This window comes from Anoplolepis gracilipes, chromosome 7, assembly GCF_047496725.1.
Source record: "Anoplolepis gracilipes chromosome 7, ASM4749672v1, whole genome shotgun sequence".
NCBI lineage: Eukaryota > Metazoa > Arthropoda > Insecta > Hymenoptera > Formicidae > Anoplolepis > Anoplolepis gracilipes.
This window is the reverse complement of record NC_132976.1, coordinates 13,062,749-13,087,053: the sequence shown is the minus strand read 5'-3', so window position 1 is coordinate 13,087,053 and position 24,305 is coordinate 13,062,749. Positions and strand designations below refer to the sequence as shown.

Sequence of the window (24,305 nt, the reverse complement as noted above, 5' to 3'; positions counted from 1 at the left end):
ACCTTTCACTAAATATTTAAAATTAGATCCCTGACGATTATATTAATTAGCATTATTAATTCAGTACATTTTCTTTGTTTAAAATGCTTTGAGCGTATAAATAACTATTTGACACGTCCAGTACATTGTTGGAAACATTTGAAGGGAAAGAAAAAAGAATCTAATATATATTTAACGTCAAATTGATTCGTGTTATTATATTATTGCTATACTAATGTAAAAGAAGTTGAAGTAGTGATTTGCAAAAATATATGATAATATATTAAAATTTGGTTATTGTAATTTTACATTTATAAGCTAATCAATATTAGCCATAGTAGTAGTGGTAGTAGTAGTAAGAGAGACGGGTGGTACTAGAATAACTCCCAATGTCACCTAGATCGAAAATGTTCCTCTGTGACTTTCCGCTAGTAGCTTGAGGTTAAGCAGCCCTAGTCTATAATACAAGATACAGTAGCAATATAACTGTGTGTGTATATATATATATATATATATATATATATATATATATATATATATATATATGTGTGTGTATAGTTACATAGCTATAAATAGTATGTTGTTATTTCTCAGATCACCACAGGCTTAGGAAATATGCAGTCCAAAAGTTTATATTTTTTGCAAGCGATGATCGTGCAGTAATATAATATAGATTGAATATTAGCAATATATTGAAAAATTTTTTTCTGATATGACATTTTAATTAAAGCATTCTTGTATGTTATTTGTACTAGATATGATATTTTTTTAGATTTCCTAGTGATATTTATCATTGAAAAATACCTTTTTAAGTGATATATTCATCATTAAAAAATATCTTTTTAAAAAAATTTAAACAAAGCACTAAATCTATGTGTTTCTAAAAAGAAAACTGCTGCACAAAGGAAAGTTCTTTTAATGTATAATATACTTATTAACAAAACAACTGTACAAAGTATTGAGTCAATAGATATTTTGTTGCTTAAATTTACTCTTTTTACATAAATGATTCTATCAAAAAAATGCACAAATTGAGAATAAAACTTATACATTATATAATTTAATTCAAAGTATTACTATTTTGATTACATTATATAATTTAGTTGAAAGTAAGGTAAATATTCACATAAGGTCACCTCTTTCAGAAGTCAATGACCTTGACATATGTTGTCAAGGTCACTGTCCTAAGTAACGCTTAAAAGGTCAAGGTCATTGACTTCTGAAAGGGGTGACCTTATGTGAATATTTACCTTACTTTCAACTAAATTATATAATGTAATCAAAATAGTAATACTTTGAATTAAATTATATAATGTATAAGTTTTATTCTCAATTTGTGCATTTTTTTGATACAATCATTTATGTAAAAAGAGTAAATTTAAGCAACAAAATATCTATTGATTCAATACTTTGTACAGTTGTTTTGTTAATAAGTATATTATACATTAAAAGAACTTTCCTTTGTGCAGCAGTTTTCTTTTTAGAAACACATAGATTTAGTGCTTTGTTTAAATTTTTTTTAAAAAGATATTTTTTAATGATGAATATATCACTTAAAAAGGTATTTTTCAATGATAAATATCACTAGGAAATCTAAAAAAATATCATATCTAGTACAAATAACATACAAGAATGCTTTAATTAAAATGTCATATCAGAAAAAAATTTTTCAATATATTGCTAATATTCAATCTATATTATATTACTGCACGATCATCGCTTGCAAAAGATATAAACTTATATATATATATATATGTTTATATCTTTTGCAAGCGATGATATATATATATATACATATATACAAGGTGTCCTGAAATTAAATGTCAAAACTTCGGGAACATATGAGGAATCGATAAACTAAGAAAAAAAGTTATGCAGAGATTTGCTTGTTTTAGCTTTGTTTCCGAGAAAATAGCAATAAAACAAAAACAAAAATATTCATTTTTCTACTTATTTATTTAGTTAGTTTACTTACACTTATTATATTATTACTTTTTTTAACGAAGATTTTGTTCAAAATGCTGTTCTCTTGCAACAGTGCAAGCGTTACATCTAGTATTCACAGCTCGTACTGCAGCCTTATATTGTTGTGGTATTATTTGATGTATTGCAGCCGCGATTCTGTCTCTCAGCTGCTCTCTTGAATGAATTGGCAACGAATAAACTTTTTGTTTTGAAGTTCCCCACACAAAGAAATCCATCGGTGTCAGATCATTGATCGGGGTGACCAAGGCACTTCTCTTACACATATTATAGTGGAAAAATGGATGTATACCAAATGTATTGTATATAAATCAATTATAGCGCCTCACTTTGAATATTGCATAACATTGTTAACAGATATATAACTAATACTGGATAAATTGCAAAATCGAGCCATGACAGTTATATTGCAATGTGATAGGTATATCAAACTAAAACATATAACTGCAAATGTTGCAGTTTATGTCCGTAAGATATACGACTGAGATTACATTATAACGTATATATATTTATTTTGAAGATTTTAAGAATATGTTGCCAAATTAATTAAGGAATAGATTAGAAATAGTAAGAAATAAATAAAAGACAAATACAGCAAGCCGAGGACATTGTAATACAATTTCGTAGACCAAGAAGCGCGCAAAAGAGCATGTTTTACAAAAGAATGAAAATATATAATGCCCTAATAACTGAAATGAAATGATGTGAAACAATTGAAGCGTTTAAGTATATGTTAAAGAAGCATATTTTATATAATGTAATTTAGATAATTACAATGTATTTTAATATATTCTGTAATTTTACAAATAGCTGAGAAAGCTAATAAAAATAATCAATATCTCTTTCTCTCTTCTCTTTTCCCCCTCTTCTCCTCTTCTCTGCTTCTGTCTCTCTTTTTTTCAGGGAAGAAATGAAAGAGCGCTTATGGAGAATATAAGAAAAAAATTCAGAAAGAGAAAATAAAAGAACAAAAAGAGAAGCAATGAAAAAAGAAATATAAAGAATGAGTAATTAATAAGTTAATTAGCGAAATGCTCTCATATCTCTACAATTATTTAAGTACAACGCTATAATACAATGCGGCGATAAGTAATTAATCAAATAAGTTATCGTAACGCTAGTAATAATTGCGATATATCCGGATTCTAAAAAAAAGAGTGAAGAAATTGAAAGAGAAGATTCAGTCTCTCCAGATTTAAAAAAAATATACAAATATACATGCTGTGATATATACATATGTAATAAAAGTCATTTCTTAAAGAAAAATATAATACAAAAAATTGATATAAACATAAAGTTAAATCAAATAGAAACGATAACAATTTAATCTTTTGTAAAATGATATGTTAGCTAAAGTGTGAGAATTATTAAATTATTTTAAATGTAAATTAGAATTTTATTCAAATAAGATGGAAAATAAAGGAAAGAGGGAAGGTCTATAATAACAAAAAAAGATAAAAAAGATAGGGAATTAAAAAATAAAGATAGTATTGAGAGAAAAAAATAGAGAATGGAATTGAAGAAATAAAGAGAAAAGCAAAAAAAAAGAATGGAGATATGCTAACAGTATGAAAATGTGAAGGAAAAAAAGTAAATAAGAAAAAATTGAAAAAAAAAGTTTTTATAGATAAAAAAGGATTTAATATAGAAAAATAAAACGTTAAGATAGAAATGAAGAAAATAGATAAGAAGATAAGAAAGAACTTGAGATAATAATTTAGAAGGAAGTTAAGAAAAAGGTATGAAAGAGACACAAGAAAATAAAGATCAAGAAGATATTATGCATCTAGAATAAAGAGAGAGGGAGAGAAAGAGAGAGAGAGAAGGATTAAGAACTGATGACCAGGAAATAGTGAGTTATTAGGAAGAAAGAAGAAAAGGCATACTTACAGATGCATCTGAAAAAGAGTGATGAAAAGGGTAAAAACAGGAAAAAAGTAAGAGAAATAAATGGGAAAGAGATATCAAGAGAGAGGGACAAAGCGACAATGGCCAAAAAAAAAGTAGATAGAGAGAAAAAAGGAGATAGGAAAGGGAAAAGAAAGGACAAAAATAAAGAAGTAAAGAGAAGACAATTTGATGTAAGAATAAAAATGGGACGGGATAAGGATATAGGGAAATTGACGATTTTCTATAGTTTAACGATTTGAAGATATCCGGATTCCGTTGATATATCTATAATGTAATATGGGCTACGTTTTATCACAAATATTCGACAGATGAAAACCTATAATATATATATTGTTTTGTGAAGTAAAATATGTAAGTGTAAATGGCACTGTGTTGAAGTTGAAGAAAATCTGGGACAACTCCTCATAATAAGTCTCTTCATGAAGATGTGAAAACTGTAAAACTTATTTACACAAATTTGTCTTCAAATGACTGGTTGAAAAAAAATTCTGATAATATAAAAGTTTCAATTCAACGATGTGACGACTCATGCCTAAATATCTTTACTGTGGCACAAAAACCATTGAAATTGCAGTTTATTTAACTACTGGTATTTTTAATGAATAATACAATCCTCAAAACGATTATGACAATGGAAATCATCCTCAACTAGTAAAACGAAATATTTTGTAATTTTCACGATCAATAGCAGCAATTGCAGAGATCATTAAAATAAGACCTAAATGCTTCTAAAATAGTTTGAAATAAGTTGAATAGTTTGAAAGATAATTTAACTTAAGCATAGAAAGAAGAAAATAATTCAATATAAATATTATGAAGAAGAAGATGATAAATTGGCTCCTATACAGCTGATTAGTCACTAAATATTAGAAGTACTTTATTCATATTCTTTTGTAAACTACACATCAAACTTTAAACGCATTTTTTAACACAGTTTTTTTTTGCTAGTTGACATGATATTTCGAAACTTAAATGTATCGATTTATTTTAAATTTTTACTCCTAAAATAAATACTCCTTTATTATGTTTGATAAACGATACAAGTAATTTTTAATAATATTTTTCTTTTTCTTTGAAAAAACGATGTAAATTTTGACAAAAAAGTTACATATTTTGCATTTAAATATCATTATTATTTCAATTTTAATTTTTTTGGAACTTACCGTTTATCAAATGATAGATAATTATATGTATTTAGAACAAAACATTATTTGAATTTTTGTGATTACCTGAAGTGAAGTTATCATGTCAACCAGCAATCGAAACACCTCGCACGCTATCATAAATCACAGCTTATAATAGACGCAATAATAAAATAAAATATGCAATAATGAAAAAATTTTCTAATTTAGTTAAAAATGCAATAAAAAAAATATAAAATTTAGAATTAATACTTTATAAATTTGTCAAAAAAATTCCTGAAAAATAGCATTTTATATAAGAAAAACCATAATCTCCCCTTAGTGCGTAAATAGGCATAAGAGAAAAAAAACTTTAAAAAAATGTAATTAAATTCAATATAATACATAATTAATATAAATAATATAATATAATAAAAAATATAATTTGTATAACCTTAAACAGATTAGTAGTAAATAAACAAATACATACATACATATTCCCACAGAGATGGATCAGTAGAAGAGGAGCTATCGAGTGGCCACTAAGATCTCCGGATTTAACTCCTCTGGACTTCTTTCTGTGGAGACACTTAAAATCTGTTGTTTATAAAACACCAGTAGACAATATGAATGATTTGCGTCAAAGAATTGTACAGGAATGTAGAGCCATTCCAACAGATACCTTTAGAAATGTTTGCTTAGAGTTTGAGAATCGTCTTTATTATTGTTTAGCTAATAACGGCGAACATTTTGAACATTTAAGATAACATGTAAAATAAATAAATTTATTCTAATTTGTATGTTTGCATCTAAAATTTTTTTTCTTATACCTGAAATTTTCTAATACGATTTCTTGAAAAATATTTACTCAAATTAAAAAAAAACAAACACGGTTGTAAAGAGAATCAAAAGATCTTTAAAATGATATGCCACTTGACTTCTATTGCCATTTACAATTTTTGAAAGGATAACTACCCCTGCGAAGGCGATGAAGTAATACCGTTGCATTTATGGTATTTATACGTCCCCTTCAAAAACAAAATTGACGTCTTTCGGTATTTTTTATAAAAATTAATCGGTCACAAAATAAACAAGATGAAAACTTTTCAAACGAACACGCTGTATATATTTACATAGATAGATAGGTAGATAGATAGATAGCCTGTAATGGTGGGAGTGGAATCCGAGTCTTGCTAGTTGGAAACTGAACTTATATACAGGGTGATTCAGAACAATTCAGTTGTTCTTCCAAAGACGTATTCCTGAGTTAATTCTGAGACGATTTTTCATTTACGAAACTTACTTTTTAAATTATAAAAGAAAATAGTTACCGAATCACGGGACAAGTACAGAAGGTAGGCAGGGGCGGTGTAACTCACTATCCGACACGGGTGATTACAGAGCGCTTGTTGCACTCAAATACATGCAACAATGCACACAGTCCCTTTCTTATACACACGCGCGCACGCAGCACAACTCTTCCTTCCTCCCTCCCTCCCTCCCTCCCTCCCTCCCTCCCTCCCTCCCTCCCTCCCTCCCTCCCTCTCTCTCTCTCTCTCTCTCTCTCTCTCTCTCTCTCTCTCTCTCTCTCTCTCTCTCTCTCTCTCTCTCTCTCTCATATACACACATTTCGGATGATGAGTTGCGCCGCCCGCACCCTTGCCTACCTTTTGTACTTGACCCATCATTCCGTAATTTTTTTTTTAAATTTAAAAAGTAAGCTCTAAACAAAATTTTCATAAAGGAAAATCGTTTCAGAATTAACTTAGGAATACGTCTTTGCAAGAATTCCTGAGTTGTTCTGAATCATCCTGTATATAAGTGTAGTCTATAAGTAGAACCCGCTCAACCCGTAAGTAATATTCCAGAAGACACATAATACTGAAAGATGATGAGAGGATAACTTTTTTAAGTTATTTTTTCACAAAACGAAAAAATGTTTGTAAGATATCTTTTTGTCTTACCGGAAAAGACAACTTAAAAAAAAGCTTACTTTTTGTCATCTTTTTTAAGTTATCTTTTCGATAAAACAAAAAGGTATTTGTAAGACATTTTTTCGTTTTGAAAAAATAATTTAAAAAAAGACATCTTTTTATAGTTGTTTGTTTTCATAAAACAAAAAAAAGAAAAGATGTCTTCTTGGTAAAAAAAATAGTTAATTTTCTTATTACTACGCCACGCACTATGCGATAGTTAAATACGATCTCGCATTTAAGATTGAGTCATGAAAACTATGACTATATTTTCATCGAGAGTTTGAATCGGTTTAGAGTTAGGTTACAGTCGAGTTGAGGTGAGCGCTCTTACGATAGAAACGATAGACATAGTAAGAATAGACCGAACGTTAAATACCTGAAGCTCAGGTAGAAAAGGACATGAAATAGGTGCCTTTCTCTTTCTAACGAAAAAAAGAATGGTGGTAAGAAAGAGTGAAGAGAAAGCTAATCAGCCACTATGCTATGGTGATCAGTTTTGTCTCACTTTTCCTTATCCCCACTATTTCTTCGTTAGAAAGAGAAAGGTATACGGCACCTACTTTCTGTCCTTTGCTACCTGAGCTTGAATGTTTACAAAACGACACGCTCGGTCTATTCTTACTATGTCTATGGTAGAAACATCAAACTTGAAGTTGAACTATACCCAATAAAATTTTAAGGTAAGGTTGCCGCAACCCTAGTGTAACTCTAATCCGTTGGAAATAGGCAAACCAACCCGACCCTGACTCGACTCTGACCCGATTTGAACCCTCGATAGAAATAATCTATATAAAAGAATAACTAACAAGGTCATAACGACCATTTCTATCAGTTTCATTTCGGACACTATCTGTACAAAATATTAAATTTTTATTTATTCGGATATCTATCTGAATAAATGAAAATTACTCGTTATTGTTTAAGCTATAAAATATGAAAAATATTTTTTTATATAAATATATTTTTATAAATTAAATATTTTTATATGAATAATTTTGGCTACATTTTCTAATGCACATTATGGAATCCATTATAAATTATAAACATAATTATTTTTTTTTTCATATATTTTAAAATTTAATGTAACATATAATTAAAACGAACAAATGTATCTAAAAAAAATGTCAAAGAAATGATTGAAAGTTTTTAAAAAGCCTTTTAAATAACTAAAAAGATGTCTAAAAGTAGTCAATGAAAGATGTCTAAAATTAGTTATCTTTTAGTCATCATGTAGACGTGACTTAAAAGTGACGTAATTCGGGTCATGAGCTAGTTTTAGTCATCTTTTCGTCAACTATACGCTCTGTCTAAAAGATGTTTTTGACGAAAATATATCCAGTTTTAGTAGTCCTTTTAGACGACTTGGTGCTGCCTAGAATCATTTTCAATGATTTTCAATTTCTTTCAAGTTGCGATCTTTTGCTCAGCGATTGTGAGAAAAAAACAAAAAAAAATAGCAGAAAAGAAAAAGAATGTTTATAATAAATTATATGTAGATATTGTATTATATATATTATATATTGTATTATATTGTAATTATATATATTAATAATTACAGTATATATAATAAATTATATATATTATATATATTACTTACTAATTTTATTCTTTCTAGATTATTTTAGAATATACAAAGTATCCTGAGCTATTATACTAGAGTAACCTAATGGCAGATTTCTTCGAATATTTAAAGACAAAAACAGTTTAATACAAAAATGTCAAGACTATAATCGCTTCTTGTTTGAAAATTATTATAACCTCGACACTTTTATATTAAAATTTTCTTCTTGAAATTGAAGCAAACTGCCATTAAGAGTATATTTGATAGTTTTAGGACATTTTATATATTTTTTACTACACACAACGTCCGAAATTGATTATAATTGATACGTCTTTAAGACACATTTTAAAGACGTCTTTAATATAAAATTATGTCAAAGTATAAAATATCTCGTAAACTATTAAATTTGTGGTTATCACTCTAATCTGTGGTTATACTATGATAATTTTTTATGCAATATTGCGAGAAATCGATTTATAAAGAAAAATCAGCATAATTCTATTAAAAAAAAACAAGATTAAATCAATCTTGTTTTTTTTTAATAGAATTATGCTGATTTTTCTATATATCCTTGACCCATATACTCAAGGTCAAAGTAATATATCTATCTTTTTTTCCTTTTAAGCTCAACAATTTTTATTTGAAACATTTTCTTATATCATCTAAAACAAGCGAGATATTTAAGATGATTAAAGTGATTTAAGGCACCATCCTGTATTTGTTTATGAAATAGCTTATTATTTTTTAGAAGTAACACAAAAGATCTGTACATAGAATTTTATGGAATAATTATCCTTTTGGAAATGTTAAATCAAAATATATTTTTAACATAATAAACATAGATAAGACCATTTGTGTATATTCCATTTGTGATATAAAAACATAAAGTTGCTTGATTCAATCATATCACGACAAATCTTTTTCTACAGTTTTTCATTATAATGGAAAGAATACAAGGTGAATGATTGTGCATATTGTGGGCGGAATCTAAATTTTTAACCAATCCCACACTGTCTCACAGATCAAAAAATCAGTGTTAGCCATATAGAATTATGCTTTGGGGCACTCCTTCATTGGTTGATGCTCCCCTCTACTTTTTAAAGAACTGCGCACCCACCAGAATGATGTACCTTGTATTCTTTCTACTATGGTTTTTATAAGCAAGTAAGAATACATACTTCTTTCAATATTTACATATTCAATACTTACATATTTCTTTGAGTTGAAAGCTATCACATTATAAAACATTGCTCTTGCAAAAGTAACCTATTTAATAAAAGTCGGGACGCGAGTGACTACATGCAGTCATGTCGAGTGTCGCTAACACAATCTTAAATCGGAAGCTGCAACCATACAACGTCTGCGAGAGTAATATACAGTTGACAAAAAATTGTTGAAAAGAAAGGTAAAATATTTTAAGAGAATTTAGTGATATACCTGAAAATAAGTTAATAGTCTTAGTAAACATGAATTTGCAAATAAGCTATTTTTGAAGTATTCGCAATATCTTATATTATAAATTACTTAGACACAATTTAACTTAATTTACTTATATTTATCTATATTTGCATGAATAATTCTTCATGAAATAATAACTCCAATAATCATAATAACGAATTGACCCAGTAACCGTAAATATGTCTCAAGATAAACATTTGTTTGTAATAACATCTGCTTCGCGGTTTGCAAATAAAGTTGGATCGACGAACGCGGTTAACAACAAGTTCTGACAATAGGAATGTTTTGTCATATTTCGGCAATAAATATATTTGTACAATAGATGTGTTTGTTAGCAAAAAATTACATTGACAGTTCACTGGCATCAACGGTTTTTAATAATTATGATCTTTTACACCAATGTTGAGATGGCAAACATGCATTTTATGTATGTTTGTGGTAATGCTAGGGCATTACCACGACCATACATAAAATGTATGTTTGCCATCTCAACATTGAAGCACGCTGTCTGTATGCTCAAAATTTTCCAAATCGCAAAATTTCTTTGAGTCGAATATTTACAAAACTTTATCAAAGACTGCAGGCCACTAATTTATTTGGTAGAAACATGGGCGACAGTAAAGGGCCCACCTAAGGTAATCTCTTGGCAATGATACAAGAAGGGAATTAGTATAAGGACACTCAAAGAGCAATTGTTTTATTCCTATATTCAATATGTTTAGACATTAAATCCACCTTTGTCGCAGGCTAGAGATTTTACAGATAGATTTTGAGGAAACAGGCCAAAAATGTTAATTTGATTGCTAATATTCTTTTTACTGACGAAGCTGAATTTACTACAAATAAATTTTTTAATTTTTATAATATCCAATGAGTAGAATAACGAAAAACTCACATGCTGTTATTGAATTTAGACATCAATAGCGTTTTAATCTAAATGTCTAGTTAAGTATTTCGACAAACAGACTCATAAGTTTGTCAAATCGATTTAGTCCAACATACCACGTCTTTTTAATGAACACATTGTCTTCACTACTCAAAAATGTCCCATTAAACTTTAAAGCTACGACTTGATTCAAGCATGATATGATACACTCGATTATATTTTTCATTATATGTTAGAGAATATCTAAATCAAATGTACCAAGAAAAATGGATAGGACGTGAAGGTCCAGTTGCATGGCTTCCGAACCTAGATCCGTTTAATTTTATTTAGAATTATTTAAAAAGTCTGATACATGGAAAGCCAATTAATAATATAGAACAATTACAACATCGCGTACAAAAAGTCCACATTATAATCAGGATAATCTTACATGTGTTTGAAAGAGCACAAGAGTCTTTCTTGCGAAAATGCAAGATCTGTATAGACATGAAAGAAGATCATTTTGAATACTTTCTCTAATAAAGTAAGGCAAAACAGCTATATTATTATTTTGCATAAATTATAAATAAAATTTAACTTTAATTTCTTAAAAATAAGCTTAAAGTAGCTAAACAAAAAAAAAATAGAAATATCTCAAAAACGATTTATGTTGCCTGATATTTATTCAAATTTTACGATTTATTTTGGGGTATACTAAATTCCTTTAAAATATTTTACACTTTTTTCAACATTGAGTATATGGATATAGAAATGTAGAATACATTGGAATTTACATGATGATTATAATAACAAGAATAATGATTAAGTTTCTTGATAAATATTTTAATGCATTGAAACTTTTTATGGTAATATTGTTTGTTTATAGAGCACATAAAATAAAAATAAAAATATTTGTATAAAATAAACTCAAACTATCGATGAAACCCATGAAAAACTCAATCGGTTCATCCAGAATCCTGAGAATCTGATAATTTAAATAATTTGCGGGATTATTTGCATAAATATATGATCCGTTGCTATACATTTTTGTTGGGCATGATTTCGCACGAAACATCATCGTGTCTTGGTTTGTGCATTAAAAATAATCATTTTTTCCATCGATAATATCGGATTGGAGCTTGATTATGTTACGATTAATCAGTCCTGATTGACCACATTGATATTGATCACATTGCGATTGCTAGTTGCACTTGATCACGTTGCTATTGCTCATTCGTTGCAATTGGCCACTTTGTGGTTGCCCATACTAACATAGATAATATGTTATGTGTTCTGTTTCTGACTCTGTTGAATTAGACAATTTCTCTGAATTAATAATGCTTTCATCAGATTTATCTTTTGATGGCTTTTGGACAGAGATCATGTCTACGTATCGCTTCATAATACGACTGTCTGCTTTGATGACATATGATACTAAACCAATAGACTTAACAACGATTCCAAAGCTCCATTTAGGATCATTTTTTTAAACGTTTGGACTCCAACTTTATCTCTAGAACTGAATTCACAACAAAAACATTTTTATTAAACTGCTGTTATTGCTTTTCTTGTGATTTATCTTAACCCTATAATTTACATCAGAGTAAAGTAGATCAAAGTAAAATTTTTGGTTGTTTTAAAATTTTGATTGTCATTATAAATTCGGAGAAATGCTTGTAATTGCATGGGATGTGATCCGATAATTAAACAAAAAATTACACAATTCTAAATTGTTTTTTTTTTGTAGATTTCAAATTGTTTTCTAACGTGCAACAAATCGCTTGACTTTCCCATTATTTCGAGGGTGATAAACATCTGATTTGGTATGGCGAATACCATTTCCTTCACAAAATTCTTCAAAATTCTTCGACGCATTAGAGACTATCGTTAGAAACTATTGTATCAAGAATCCCGTAACGTACAATGTTTTTTCGAATATATTATACTACTCCAACGCCAACAGAAGATACATTGCATGCTATGCCGACAAGAACTGACTGCAGTGATCTAGCACTTAACATAGCTTTCTTGATCTTATTTTAAAACTTTTCTTGCAGTGATTATTCCAATTCCAATTAACTCCATTGCGTATTAATTTGTTGAATAGTTTAAAAATGTGATAAGTTAGTGACACTGTAAAAATTTACCAAATTCAGGAAAGACTTCATTTATACCTTTTATGGATTCTCTTATGGACATGATTAACTCAACATTACTGGGATCTGTATAAATACTTTCTGTACACAGAATTTGTCCAAGAAACTTGACTTGGTTGCATGAAAATGCATTTCTTCCTAAACAGATAAAAATTTCATTTTTTCATGCGTTGCAGACTTGTATGAAGTTAGCACCCCATTTTTAAAATTTTAAGATTCTAAAAGTTGTTCCAGGTTGTTCTAGACTTGTTCTAAATTGTTCCAAAAGATCAAATTTTTATAATAAAAATTTTAGCGGAAAATCGAAAAAAACGATTTTTTTGCAAACAGGCAACTATCAACTTGACGAATAAGAGCCAGACGCGAGTGTTTATGTGTAAATTTCTTAGAAATTAATTTTTTAATTTTGCGAAGTTCTTAGAGATAGACACATTTTTTTTATTTTTTTGGCATTTTCGACCGATAACGGTGCGTCAGCAACACCAAAATGTAAAACAATAACAAATATGCATAGAACAATCTGGAACAACTCTCATTTTAGCCAGAATAAATTTTTAAAGAGGACTTTACTCTTAGAGGTAGACACTTTCAGTTCAGTTTTCATTACAGTTAAATTTCATGTGCCGAGAGTATTCGACAAAATACACTTAGTTTTTCCATTATCTTCCAAAATTATCGATTGCATCAATCGCCACAATTTTGAAAAATAATGGAAAAATCAAGAGTATTTTTGCTATTCTTACACTCTAAGCCCGGCTTTAAAAAATAGGTCCATTATATATAGAGCCATTTTGATATCGCTGACGCGTCATTATCGGTCGAAAAAAGCAAAAAAGGTGTCTACCTCCAAGAGTAAAGTGCCCTTTAAAAATTTGTTCTGGCAAAAATAAAAGTTATTCCAGATTGTTCTATGTATATTTGTTATTATTTTACATTTTGCTGTCGCTGACGCGTCGTTATCGGTCCAAAATGACGAAAAAGCAAAAATGTGTCTACCTCCAAGAGTAAAGTGCCCTTTAAAAATTTGTTTTGGCAAAAATGAGAGACTTGTTCCGGGTTGTTCTGTTAATTATTAGCCTAAATATGTAATTTGGTGTTCAGAAGATGATAATGATAGCTGTAGATGTAAAAATACTGTTTGAGCGCTCAATATTCTTTTATTATATCTTTTTAAATTCTTTGTTTGGAAAATTAATACTTTGGAACAATGTTTAGAACAACTAGAACAATCTGGAACAACCTTGAAAAGTTTGATTTTCAGAAAAATGGAGTGCCAGATCAAAAAATCGTTTCTTTCGATTTTCTGCCAAAATTTTTATTATAAAAATTTGATCTTCTGGAACAATTTAGAACAAGTCTAGAACAACCTGTAACAACTTTTAGAATTTTAAAATTTTAAAAATGGGGTGCTAACTTCATACAGGTGCGTTGTAGTCATCTCAAGATTTTGTAAATAGTTTTGGTCATCTTTTCCAGTAGAGATTGTGTCATCCACAAATAACTTTGTCATTGGAATTACTTTGAATGTACAATTCATCAACTCTTGAAAAATTACCGATGACGATGCAATAGCCTAGAGTAGTACCACAGTATATACAGTAGCGCAACTCCCTGTCGACACCTTTGATGTCAGTGTTGGCCAAAACGGAGTGCGCATGCACGAAATAAGGGAGTTGATCCAGTAACGCCATCTAAACTTCTCTCTCACTCACTCTTCATCATTTCATTTTCTCTCTCTTTTTACTCCCGACTGCTGCCAAAACTTAAATATAAAAGATAGAAGAAACATAAAAATAAAATATTAAAATTTTGTCTTTTGGCTTTTTGTCTTTTTTAATATTACGAGTATTATAATATATATATAATTTTTTTTTAATGTGACTAACATTTTTTAAATATTTTATTTTTATATTTCTTCTATTTTTTATATTTGGGTTTTGGCAGCAGTCGGGAATAAAAAGAGAGAGAGAATGAAATAATGAAGAGGGAGTGAGAGAGAAGTTTAAATGGCGTTACTGGACCAACTCCCTTATTTCGCGCATGTGCACTCCATTTTAGCCAACACAAAATCGGGAGAGTTGCGCTACTGTATATACTATGGTAGTACATTATATTATTGGAAATCTCGATGGGTATTTATGACTAAATATTTCTTGCATACATCTTCTATTTCCACTTGAAATGCATCTGGACCATCTAGTTTGATAAAAACTTAACCGCGTAAGATTTTCTCGAATAATTCTTCAACTCTTATGAAAGGATACTATTTAATATGTAATTAATTATTTATACATTTGAACTCTCCGATAATACGAACGGATCCATTAGGCTTTGGTACTACTACTAATGGTGAAGCTCATTCTGATATCTCAACTCGATTAATAGCACCAGACTTTTCCATTTTTTCAAGCTCTTTATTAATGCAACGCAAATTAAATAGAAACTCAAAGAAATTAAGAACAACGTTTTTTTTGCATTAACTTGACTTTGAAACTTTTAATAACTCCAACAGATGGTTAAAAATCATCATTATATTCTTTCAACAATGTGTTTAAAGACAATTCATTGCTAATACGGTATATTGAAGAACTTATTTTCTTTGCCGTCCAGTCTATTTCTCAAAAGATAATGATCGAAAAGACAAGATCTTTTTAAAACATGAATCTAATGTTTAACCGTTTGTTGGTTGTACTCAACAATACAAAAAAAACATTCCTTTTGACACAAATTTGTATCCAGGATGTTTTAAAGCTTCTGTTGCTTGGATAAAGTTTAGGACAATCTATGTGAGTGCGACTACACTGCATTCTTAGGCTGCGATTTCACTTAACATTTGTTAACATTGTCTAACAGTTGGCTATCAAATCAGAGAATTTCTAAAGTTTCTATCATGGTTCTAAAAATTCTCTTTAATAGGCAATCGACACATTATCAAACATTAAATAAAATCACAACCCTAATAGTTAGATATTGTTGATCAAAATGATAGCAAATAACCTGTGTAAATAAAAAGACATGGTATACAGTGTAGCTAATAAGAACGTGGCAGACCTATCTGAAAGAATAATAAACTTATTAGCATTTAATTTGTAGTGATTATATTCTCCACGATTAGGACTAAAATGCACTTATATTAATAATGAGTCCCGTCGCCACTTGCATTTATAATGAACTCTTATCTCTGAGGCATGCTTTCCACTAAATTAACAGCATATTCATGTGGCAAGAACTTCCAAAGTTGTCGAATTTTGGTAATTAAACGCTTTTCTGTTGATGCCTATCTTCTACGAAGCTTCCTCTTGATGAACGATCAAACATTTTCTTTGAATTTGCATCGGGCGATTGTGATAACCAGTTGAATGTCTCGATATCATTTTGCTTTTTCCAGGCCCTACAGAGCTGGCCCCGATATTTCGGGTCGTTGTCCTCTTAGAGTACCCAATCTTCATCTTTACTGATATACCAATATTGGACAGACGGCAACAAAGCTTTCTGGTATATTTTTAACATTTTTGCGCCTTTAAGTTATTAGTAAAGATATAGAGATTGCCAAATTCTTGCTCTGAGAAACAGCTTAAAATATGCACTTTTACTGCGTGTTTACCGTTCGTTGAACGAGTCTATCGGTGGTGGTAGACCAGGATCGTTGCACTGCAGTACGTGTCCAAAAAGAAGATTTGTCTGTGAAAACTACGTTAGTCCAGTCGCGATCTTCATTTTTGTGTGTCCAAGTTAGTGCGCTCACATGTTTTTCTGATAACAATGATTTTTTTATTGTGCTGCACCACTGCATACCATGAGCACGGAAATAATAACGTCGAATGGTTTCACACGACATTATTAAACCTTTTCGTCTTAATATTGTCTGTTCTTGACGCAGCAGCAACGTGCTTTTGGTTTGAAATAAGCGTTTTCGGTCGTTTTCACGTCTTTGTCAATATAAGTTTGTATCGCGCCACGTTCCGGCAAATCATTCACGGTTTTTATGTCTATATAACGTTTTATTAAACGTTATATAACGGACGAACGACTTTGATTTTCCCATATATTTGGCTACAACGAATGAAGATATTTGTGGTCCTTTTGGATGTAAACACAAGAACATTGCTTTGTAGCGAGACATGTAGCAGCACTTATTTTGAAAATCACTTTTTCCAACAAAATTCAAATAACACTTGACACTTTAGCTGTAACGTATAAAGAAAAAGGGTAACATCTGTAGGCAAAAACATAATATAAAAATGTTTATGACTATAACATTTTTACTTAAGCAAAATAAAATTTTTTAATAATTCTTTAATAATAATAATTAATACAAATTTAAATATTTTCTATTTTAAGAAAATGTGATTATGAAGCAAACAATATGTGATTTTTGTCAATAACAAATTTTTTATTATTATGTGTTTTATTATATAATTGTATAATACATAAAATTAACAATTAATGTAATAAAGTTTATAAATTAATTAAAAGGTTCTCATGTAAAACACAAATTTTAAATTTTGTGAATTAATAAGAATTAGATGCAGAATGGTAGTGCATTAATTTGAAAAAAACAATAAATTTTTTTGAAACTGACGCTTTACTATCCTGGCTCCTATTAGTCCACAAAGAACGACCGCAAAAATCGCCCATTTTTAGTCCCACGATTTTGGAACTAATTTGTATGCTAATGATAGCTTATGATGAGACATGACAAAAAGTTTTTATGATGAAGTGACAATTGTTTTCCGAGATATGGGGGATCAAAGTAGTCAAAATTCATTAAGGTGTCAGCTCATTCCCTTTGAATCACAAATTTTTATCTGTCCGATAATTAATACTTCGTACTCGGAAGGTTTTCTGGTTATTAACAACAAAGTTTTAAGTCAGATTTTTAAAATTTAAAATGGCTGATTTAATGTGACGGACCATATATTAAAATATGTTTTAATTTCTATGAAACACTTAATATCTAGGAGTTTCTTGGATCGCTGATTATAAATTTAAAGTCAGATCTTCAAAAAAAAATAATTGACCTAGTATCAGAATTTTGTATCTTTGAAAAAATCTTCTTGTACTGATTTTCACGTTATAAAAATTAAATCATTGTAGAATTTTTGATTTACCATATTGGATTGATTTACCATTTTTTGATTAATGTCTCATCATAAGTTATCATTTGACACACAAATTAATTCCAAAATCGCGGGATCAAAAATGGAAGAAACACCGCCGGTGTTTTTTCGGTGATTCTTTGTGTTTTATAGAATCTTACTATTTAATATATAATTTATTAATTTTATGTCTCATATAATTTTATAATAGAAGACATAATAATAAAACAAAATTTTTATTTAAAAAATTATATATTGTTTCTTTTGTATCATATTTTTTATACTTAATTTAATTTTATACTTAATTTTATACTTAATTTTTACACGTAAATGTGACAATCATGACACAGTGAGTTGCGTGTCGGCTCACTGTGCCAAAGATTCCGGGTTCAAATCCGATTAGAAATATCGAATTCGTTCGATTTTTATTTGATTGCCACCTCTCGGAAAGGCAGTGGCAACCCACCGAGAATATCTTGCCATGAACTCCCTCAAATCCAGGCCGTTCTAAACTATTAAAAAAACCGTCTCATATGACTGCAAAAAACGCACTCTGAAGGTATATGTTGAGGGACATTACTCTTTAACAGCAGGAGAATTAAAATCACCAAAGACAATAGTGAAGATGTCAATAATCTATAAAGCCTGACAGCAAATGCTGAGCTCGGGTTATGAGCACTCTCAACAAAGAAAGCTGGGTCACAAAAGAATTTATATATAAATATAAATCTAGGACAATTTGCAGGGACTACACTAGTCCCCTCCCACTCTATCCCATATTTTACACGTAATTGCATCCTTTCTCATAATAGTTTTCATAAAAAGTTTGTTATTTGATTTAAATTTCTCAATTCTGGTTTCTTTAAAAATATTTTTTGTTTTATATGATAAATAAATCAACAAATAATATTATGTCATTTAGTCTAATCTTTGTAATGTTTCATTTTTTATGCAAACAAAAATTTAATTATATAAAGTATCATTTTTTTATTTACTTTATAATTACAATATAGTAATAATACAGTAAAAAATAAACTGTATAATATAGTGTATAACAGTACAAGTAGTATATTAAACAGTAACTAACAAACAGTAAATAATAAATTGTGATTATTATAATGACTTATTGTCAAGACCAGAAAACCCGCACTTTATTTAATCTATATGAAGTGTTTTCTTATTAACATTTATTAACAATAATGTTATTTTATTATCACTAATTTACACTTATAAGTTAAACAAAAACTAATTTATTACATGTCATTATTATAGAGGCGGACTGCTGAGGTAGCGGTGGACAACGAGGAACAGAATGTGACGTTTGTGCGTATCTTTGGTGAGTAATTTTACTTTCTTTTTGTAAATTTTACTAATTTAAAATGAAAACTTATAAAAATATTTTAATCAAAAAGAGTTGTACAAAATTAGTTGTTTCAATTTCTTACAAATAATATTAAAATTTAAGATTAGAAAAATAAAATAATGTTAATTAAAAACTTAACACTGCTAAATTCTAATTAAAAAATACATTAATTTTAGCATATTGTTTGTTTAGTTACATTGTAAGTTTTTTAATTAAACCTTTTTATTCTTTGAATTACAACTTTTTAATATCATTATATTTGTAGGAAATTATAACAACTATTTATAGGAAATTAAAACAACTATTTTCTACAATTTTTTTGATTAAAATATTTTTGAGTTTTTATTTCGAGTAAGCCTAATTTTTAATATTAATATTATTATTAATATTACTATTTTTGTAGGATATATTTTACACAATATACATAATAGTTTTGACTGGCGCATAAATTTAACGCCTTTTTCGTTATATATTTTTTTAAAAAGTTTTTAAAAGAGCTCTTTTAATGTTTACAAACAACTAATATGAAAACGGAGCGATTAAGAGCCAAACGCAAATAGTTGTGCGTCGGTTTCGCAGAAATTCAATTTTTCTGCAAAACTGATTGGTGAACCGGGAATTTAACTTGGTGTATTTACAAAGACTAACTATTAATTTTCATATTTGAGAATTTTAATTAACCTCTTTACCCCCCTCTCCCCTAAAGAGACGTAGGCGAGAAAATATATCGGGGAAGTCGCTGAATCAGGAATCGAACACAAGTCTTGGCGGACGACTGCTTTTACCACCGAGCTATTCAGCCCCACACCAATATCTCTCTTATCCTTTGCTTATGTATAACTATTGTTCATGAAAATACTGAGAAAAATTAAATTTCTGCAAAACCGACGCATAACTATTCGCGTTTGGCTCTTAATCGCTCTGTTTTCATATTAGTTGTTTGTAAACATTAAAAGAGCCTTAGTAATCTCAATAATTTGTTATTTCACGCCAAACTGAAAAGGATGGCGTTCTCAGTATTCAGTCTCGTTTTTAGTTGCGGAAGCAGCTGTCAGTTAGATTCCTCAGGGACAAGTGCTCGAAGTAAATGCGTTTCGCGTTGATTAATTGTTCCACTATTTATAGAGTAAACTGCTTGTGACTGTCACATTATGAATGTTGAACTGTGAATGTCGATTGTCGAATTGTGACTGACTAATTGGGACCGACTGGTTCTTGAAAGTCTCCCTTTTTATATACTTTTTGGAGCAAGATTATTACTCATGTGGTTCTGAGTCATGTTATTTTCTATGATCTCTGCTGATAGTTTTTGTATCGTTTTTGATTAAACATTCTTCTAATATTGTCAGGAACCGTTTCCTGTTTTTCGGTGCTTCTATTGCATCAGAAGTCATGTGTACGAAAATGTGTTATTATTTTGATTATTCAGGTGATGATTCATGATTCTGTGGAAGGACAGTATTAGATACGTTATATTTTTCTAATAGATTAGAGTCATACTGCCCTTTCCTGTTTTTTTCTTTTATTTCGTAATAATATTTGTTTTATCGCTCGCGCAGTTATTTTCGTGACTACGCAAGAGTCGATGACCTAATAATTGTCGTTTTAGACAGTTAATCTTGCGACTCGACAGAAGAAAGGAATCATTCAGTCGGGGCGATGTAACAGTTTGATTACAATGAAAGTCTTTTATTTTGGGTAGGTTAGATTAGGTTAGTTAGGTTAGATTGGGTGTACGCATTATAGATGATATTATATTCAATCAAACCTTTAACAACATTGTTTGAGTCATAGCTACTAAATTAACTTCATACCTATTTAGCGCCTATTATACCTTAATACCTATTTATATTTATATAGTCATGTTCCCAGATAGCCAAGCGTGATTGATCATTAAAAACAAACTAATACAATGCATGAGTTGTTATATGTTTGTTGTACGTTTGCTGACATCGAATTAAAACGCACTACTGAATTCAGCAACATGAGAACATATTACAAACAATTAATTTACGAAATTTTTAAAGCAAACGATCTGATATACTGAAACGATATATTGTCAGCAATATGGTAACATCTGATGATTTGGTATTTCGTCTACAGCTGACTACAGCATTATGATAGCAACAATACATGTATAATATTTCCAGACAACATGTATGTCTTAAAGACGTATTAAAGACGTCTTTCTTATGACGCCTTTAAGATTTGACCAAAAGCCGTCTTTCTGACGTCTTAAAGACATTGTAATTTAAGACGTCATTTTTAAGATGTCTTAAAGACGTCTAAAAAACATTTAATTTAAGACGCTATCTGAAAGATGTCTATAATACATCTGAAAGATGTCTATAATACATTTTTTTGCTTTATCGAAAAGGCAACTTAAAAAAATATCTTTACATCATCTTTTGATAGTTGTTTTCCCGACAAAGCAAAAAGTTGACTAAAAGATGTCTTTTCGAACAAAAAAAGTTCATTTTCTTACCGCTATGCAGCGCTGCAGGAGGTATCTATCTCGTATTTAAAATTGAGTTACCAAAAATATATATAAAAGCACGACTAATAAGATTATTGTAACAATCATTTCGATCAATTTCATTTCGGATAATTTCTAGTCAAATAAAAAAATTATAACATTTCGGGTAGATTGTCCGAATAAGTAAAGATTATTCGTCTTAAAGACGTCACAAATACGTTTTTCTGATAATTTTTTAAGATATCTTAGCAATTTTAGAATGTCTTTTAGACGTCTTTAAGACGACATAATGTTGTCTGGGTAGAAACAAAAAGTTAAAATTTCTTATCCTTGAATGCTTAATTAATAAGAATTTTTAACTTTTTTGTTTCTGTCTTACTAAAACAAAAATTACATGATTGATCCCCTGAAAAATTATCGCCACATTATCAATGCGATGTATTAATCACGGATGACAAATCGATGAATATAGGTTGTCATCAAGTTGCTGTCAAGTCTCTTTGTTTGCTGACAGCAATCGATGTTACCATATTACTATCAGTTTGCTGTTCTAAGAATTAGAAATCACGTGAGTTCAATCCGACGAGCATAATGCTGTCGCACCTTGTTCCTAGTTTTTCAAAATTAGTTGCTGCAACGGTTATCGGCAACATGATTGCAAAATCGGAACATTTGGCTATCTGAGTTCTTGGCTAAAAATCACCGAAACACGATGCAAGTTAATCTACATAATTGATATGTAGTTGTCTGTCATAAGTGAGTCCTGCTACCTAATTCTATGACTTTTCTTTGTATTCTTTGTCAATTTTAACAGTTTATCTTACAGAAAAAGGTTTGAAATTACGAGTATTAAAAGCCTCTAGAAACGTTCATCACTAGATTGGTAAAAAGAATGCATGTGGATTCTCTACATTTGCTCCCTCCCTCTAATCACAATTTATTCCCTGGCTTACAAGTTCGTATTATGTTAAAGAGTATATAGCTTAAAGTTAAAGACTCTATATCTTTTTTGTCTGACACATTTAGTTCTCTTATGTGTATCACAATCGATGACTTGAACACCTCATGGTGCACAAAGAAAGATGTTATTGATTTGGAATTCGAGGGATAAACTTTTGAGCTAAACTTAAAAACCTTAGTACCTTTCAGGAAGACTGAAATGTATTCTGATAGTTTTTTGATCGTAGTTAGTTATTTTGCTAGAACCTAGTTTTTTTTTTAAGATAGTCTTTTAATACAAGTATTATCCTGACAAGACCATCTAGATCTTTTATAGTCATTTGCCCATTTTTCACTTTTGGTCAGTGATTTGTGATTCTCTTTTTCTGATGACTATTTTACTGAGCGTATTTTGCTCCGATTTAAAATGTTTTTATGTACTTTACTGACTTTTGCCATTATGATTTTTACAGTAGTACTGAGAGTGGGTAAGCTTGGATCTAAACTTCTTCCTTCTCCGTCTCTTTCAAGAGTTGCTTTTAGCCCTGTATTGACTCGAATTTGAAGTTGATCTAAGGAAACTAACACCAGATTTTTCGTATCTTCCAGTCATTTACTATCTTAGGAAGCTATGATTTGGCTAACTTCTTTGAGATTTAAGGTTGTTTAGCTCTTCGTCATATCTGTATTTTAATCCTTCGACCATGATTGCACAGTCTTATCAAGGCAGAGTCGCAAAATACTCGAGATTTGATTAGTACTGCCAGAGGACATCCAGTTTCCGAAAAGCATTGTATGACACGGGAGCGTCTAAACTACTCATGTTCGGAATGGCCACTTTCGTTTTGCACACGTTCAGAATAACTACGAAAAATATTGCATGAAGTTCAATTTGCCCACATTCAAAATGGACATGTTCGTTTTTTCCACGTTCGTTTTGCCGACGTAAAATATTGCATAACATTCACGATCATTGACGTAAAAGTACGCGAAATTATAAATATAGTGTAAGAGTTTGGACGTGGGTTGAATTAAGATTTTACAATAAAGCTTCCGCGCAGTACTGTTAGCCTTAGTACAATAGTTTCCACACTCTCAAATTTTGTTATATTTATTTATGAGGGAGGGCATGGAAGAGACAGAGCTTTGTCCTGTAAAGTAATTATCCTGTACACTCTCACCTAAGCGTTCTTTTCCAGCATGTAGATACATACTAGAAAGTACATAAATATGTTTAATCGTGAATGTTATGCAATATTTTACGTTAGCAAAATAAACGTGGCTATTTCGAGCGTGAGCAAAACGAACTTCATGTAGTATTTGTGTCCATTCCAAACGTGGACATTTCGTACGTAGTCATTCCGAACATGGCCATTTCGAATGTAACCAAATCGAACGTGTCTATTTTGAACGCGTGC

General features: G+C 29.8%; 1 protein-coding gene across 19 annotated transcripts in view; it reads left to right on the top strand.

Moving 5' to 3' along the window:
- The window catches only part of LOC140668128 (uncharacterized), a 165,270-nt gene that overhangs the window by 70,745 nt on the left and 70,220 nt on the right, over positions 1-24,305 (top strand). For all 19 annotated transcript variants that reach the window (XR_012047125.1, XR_012047124.1, XR_012047123.1 and 16 more), the window contains exon 3: positions 19,382-19,445. Coding sequence is in view for 16 of the 19 variants with exons in the window: in XM_072896799.1 (XP_072752900.1) it covers positions 19,382-19,445 (64 nt within the window). In the remaining 3 variants the exon portion in view is untranslated. The remainder of the gene's footprint in view (positions 1-19,381; positions 19,446-24,305) is intronic.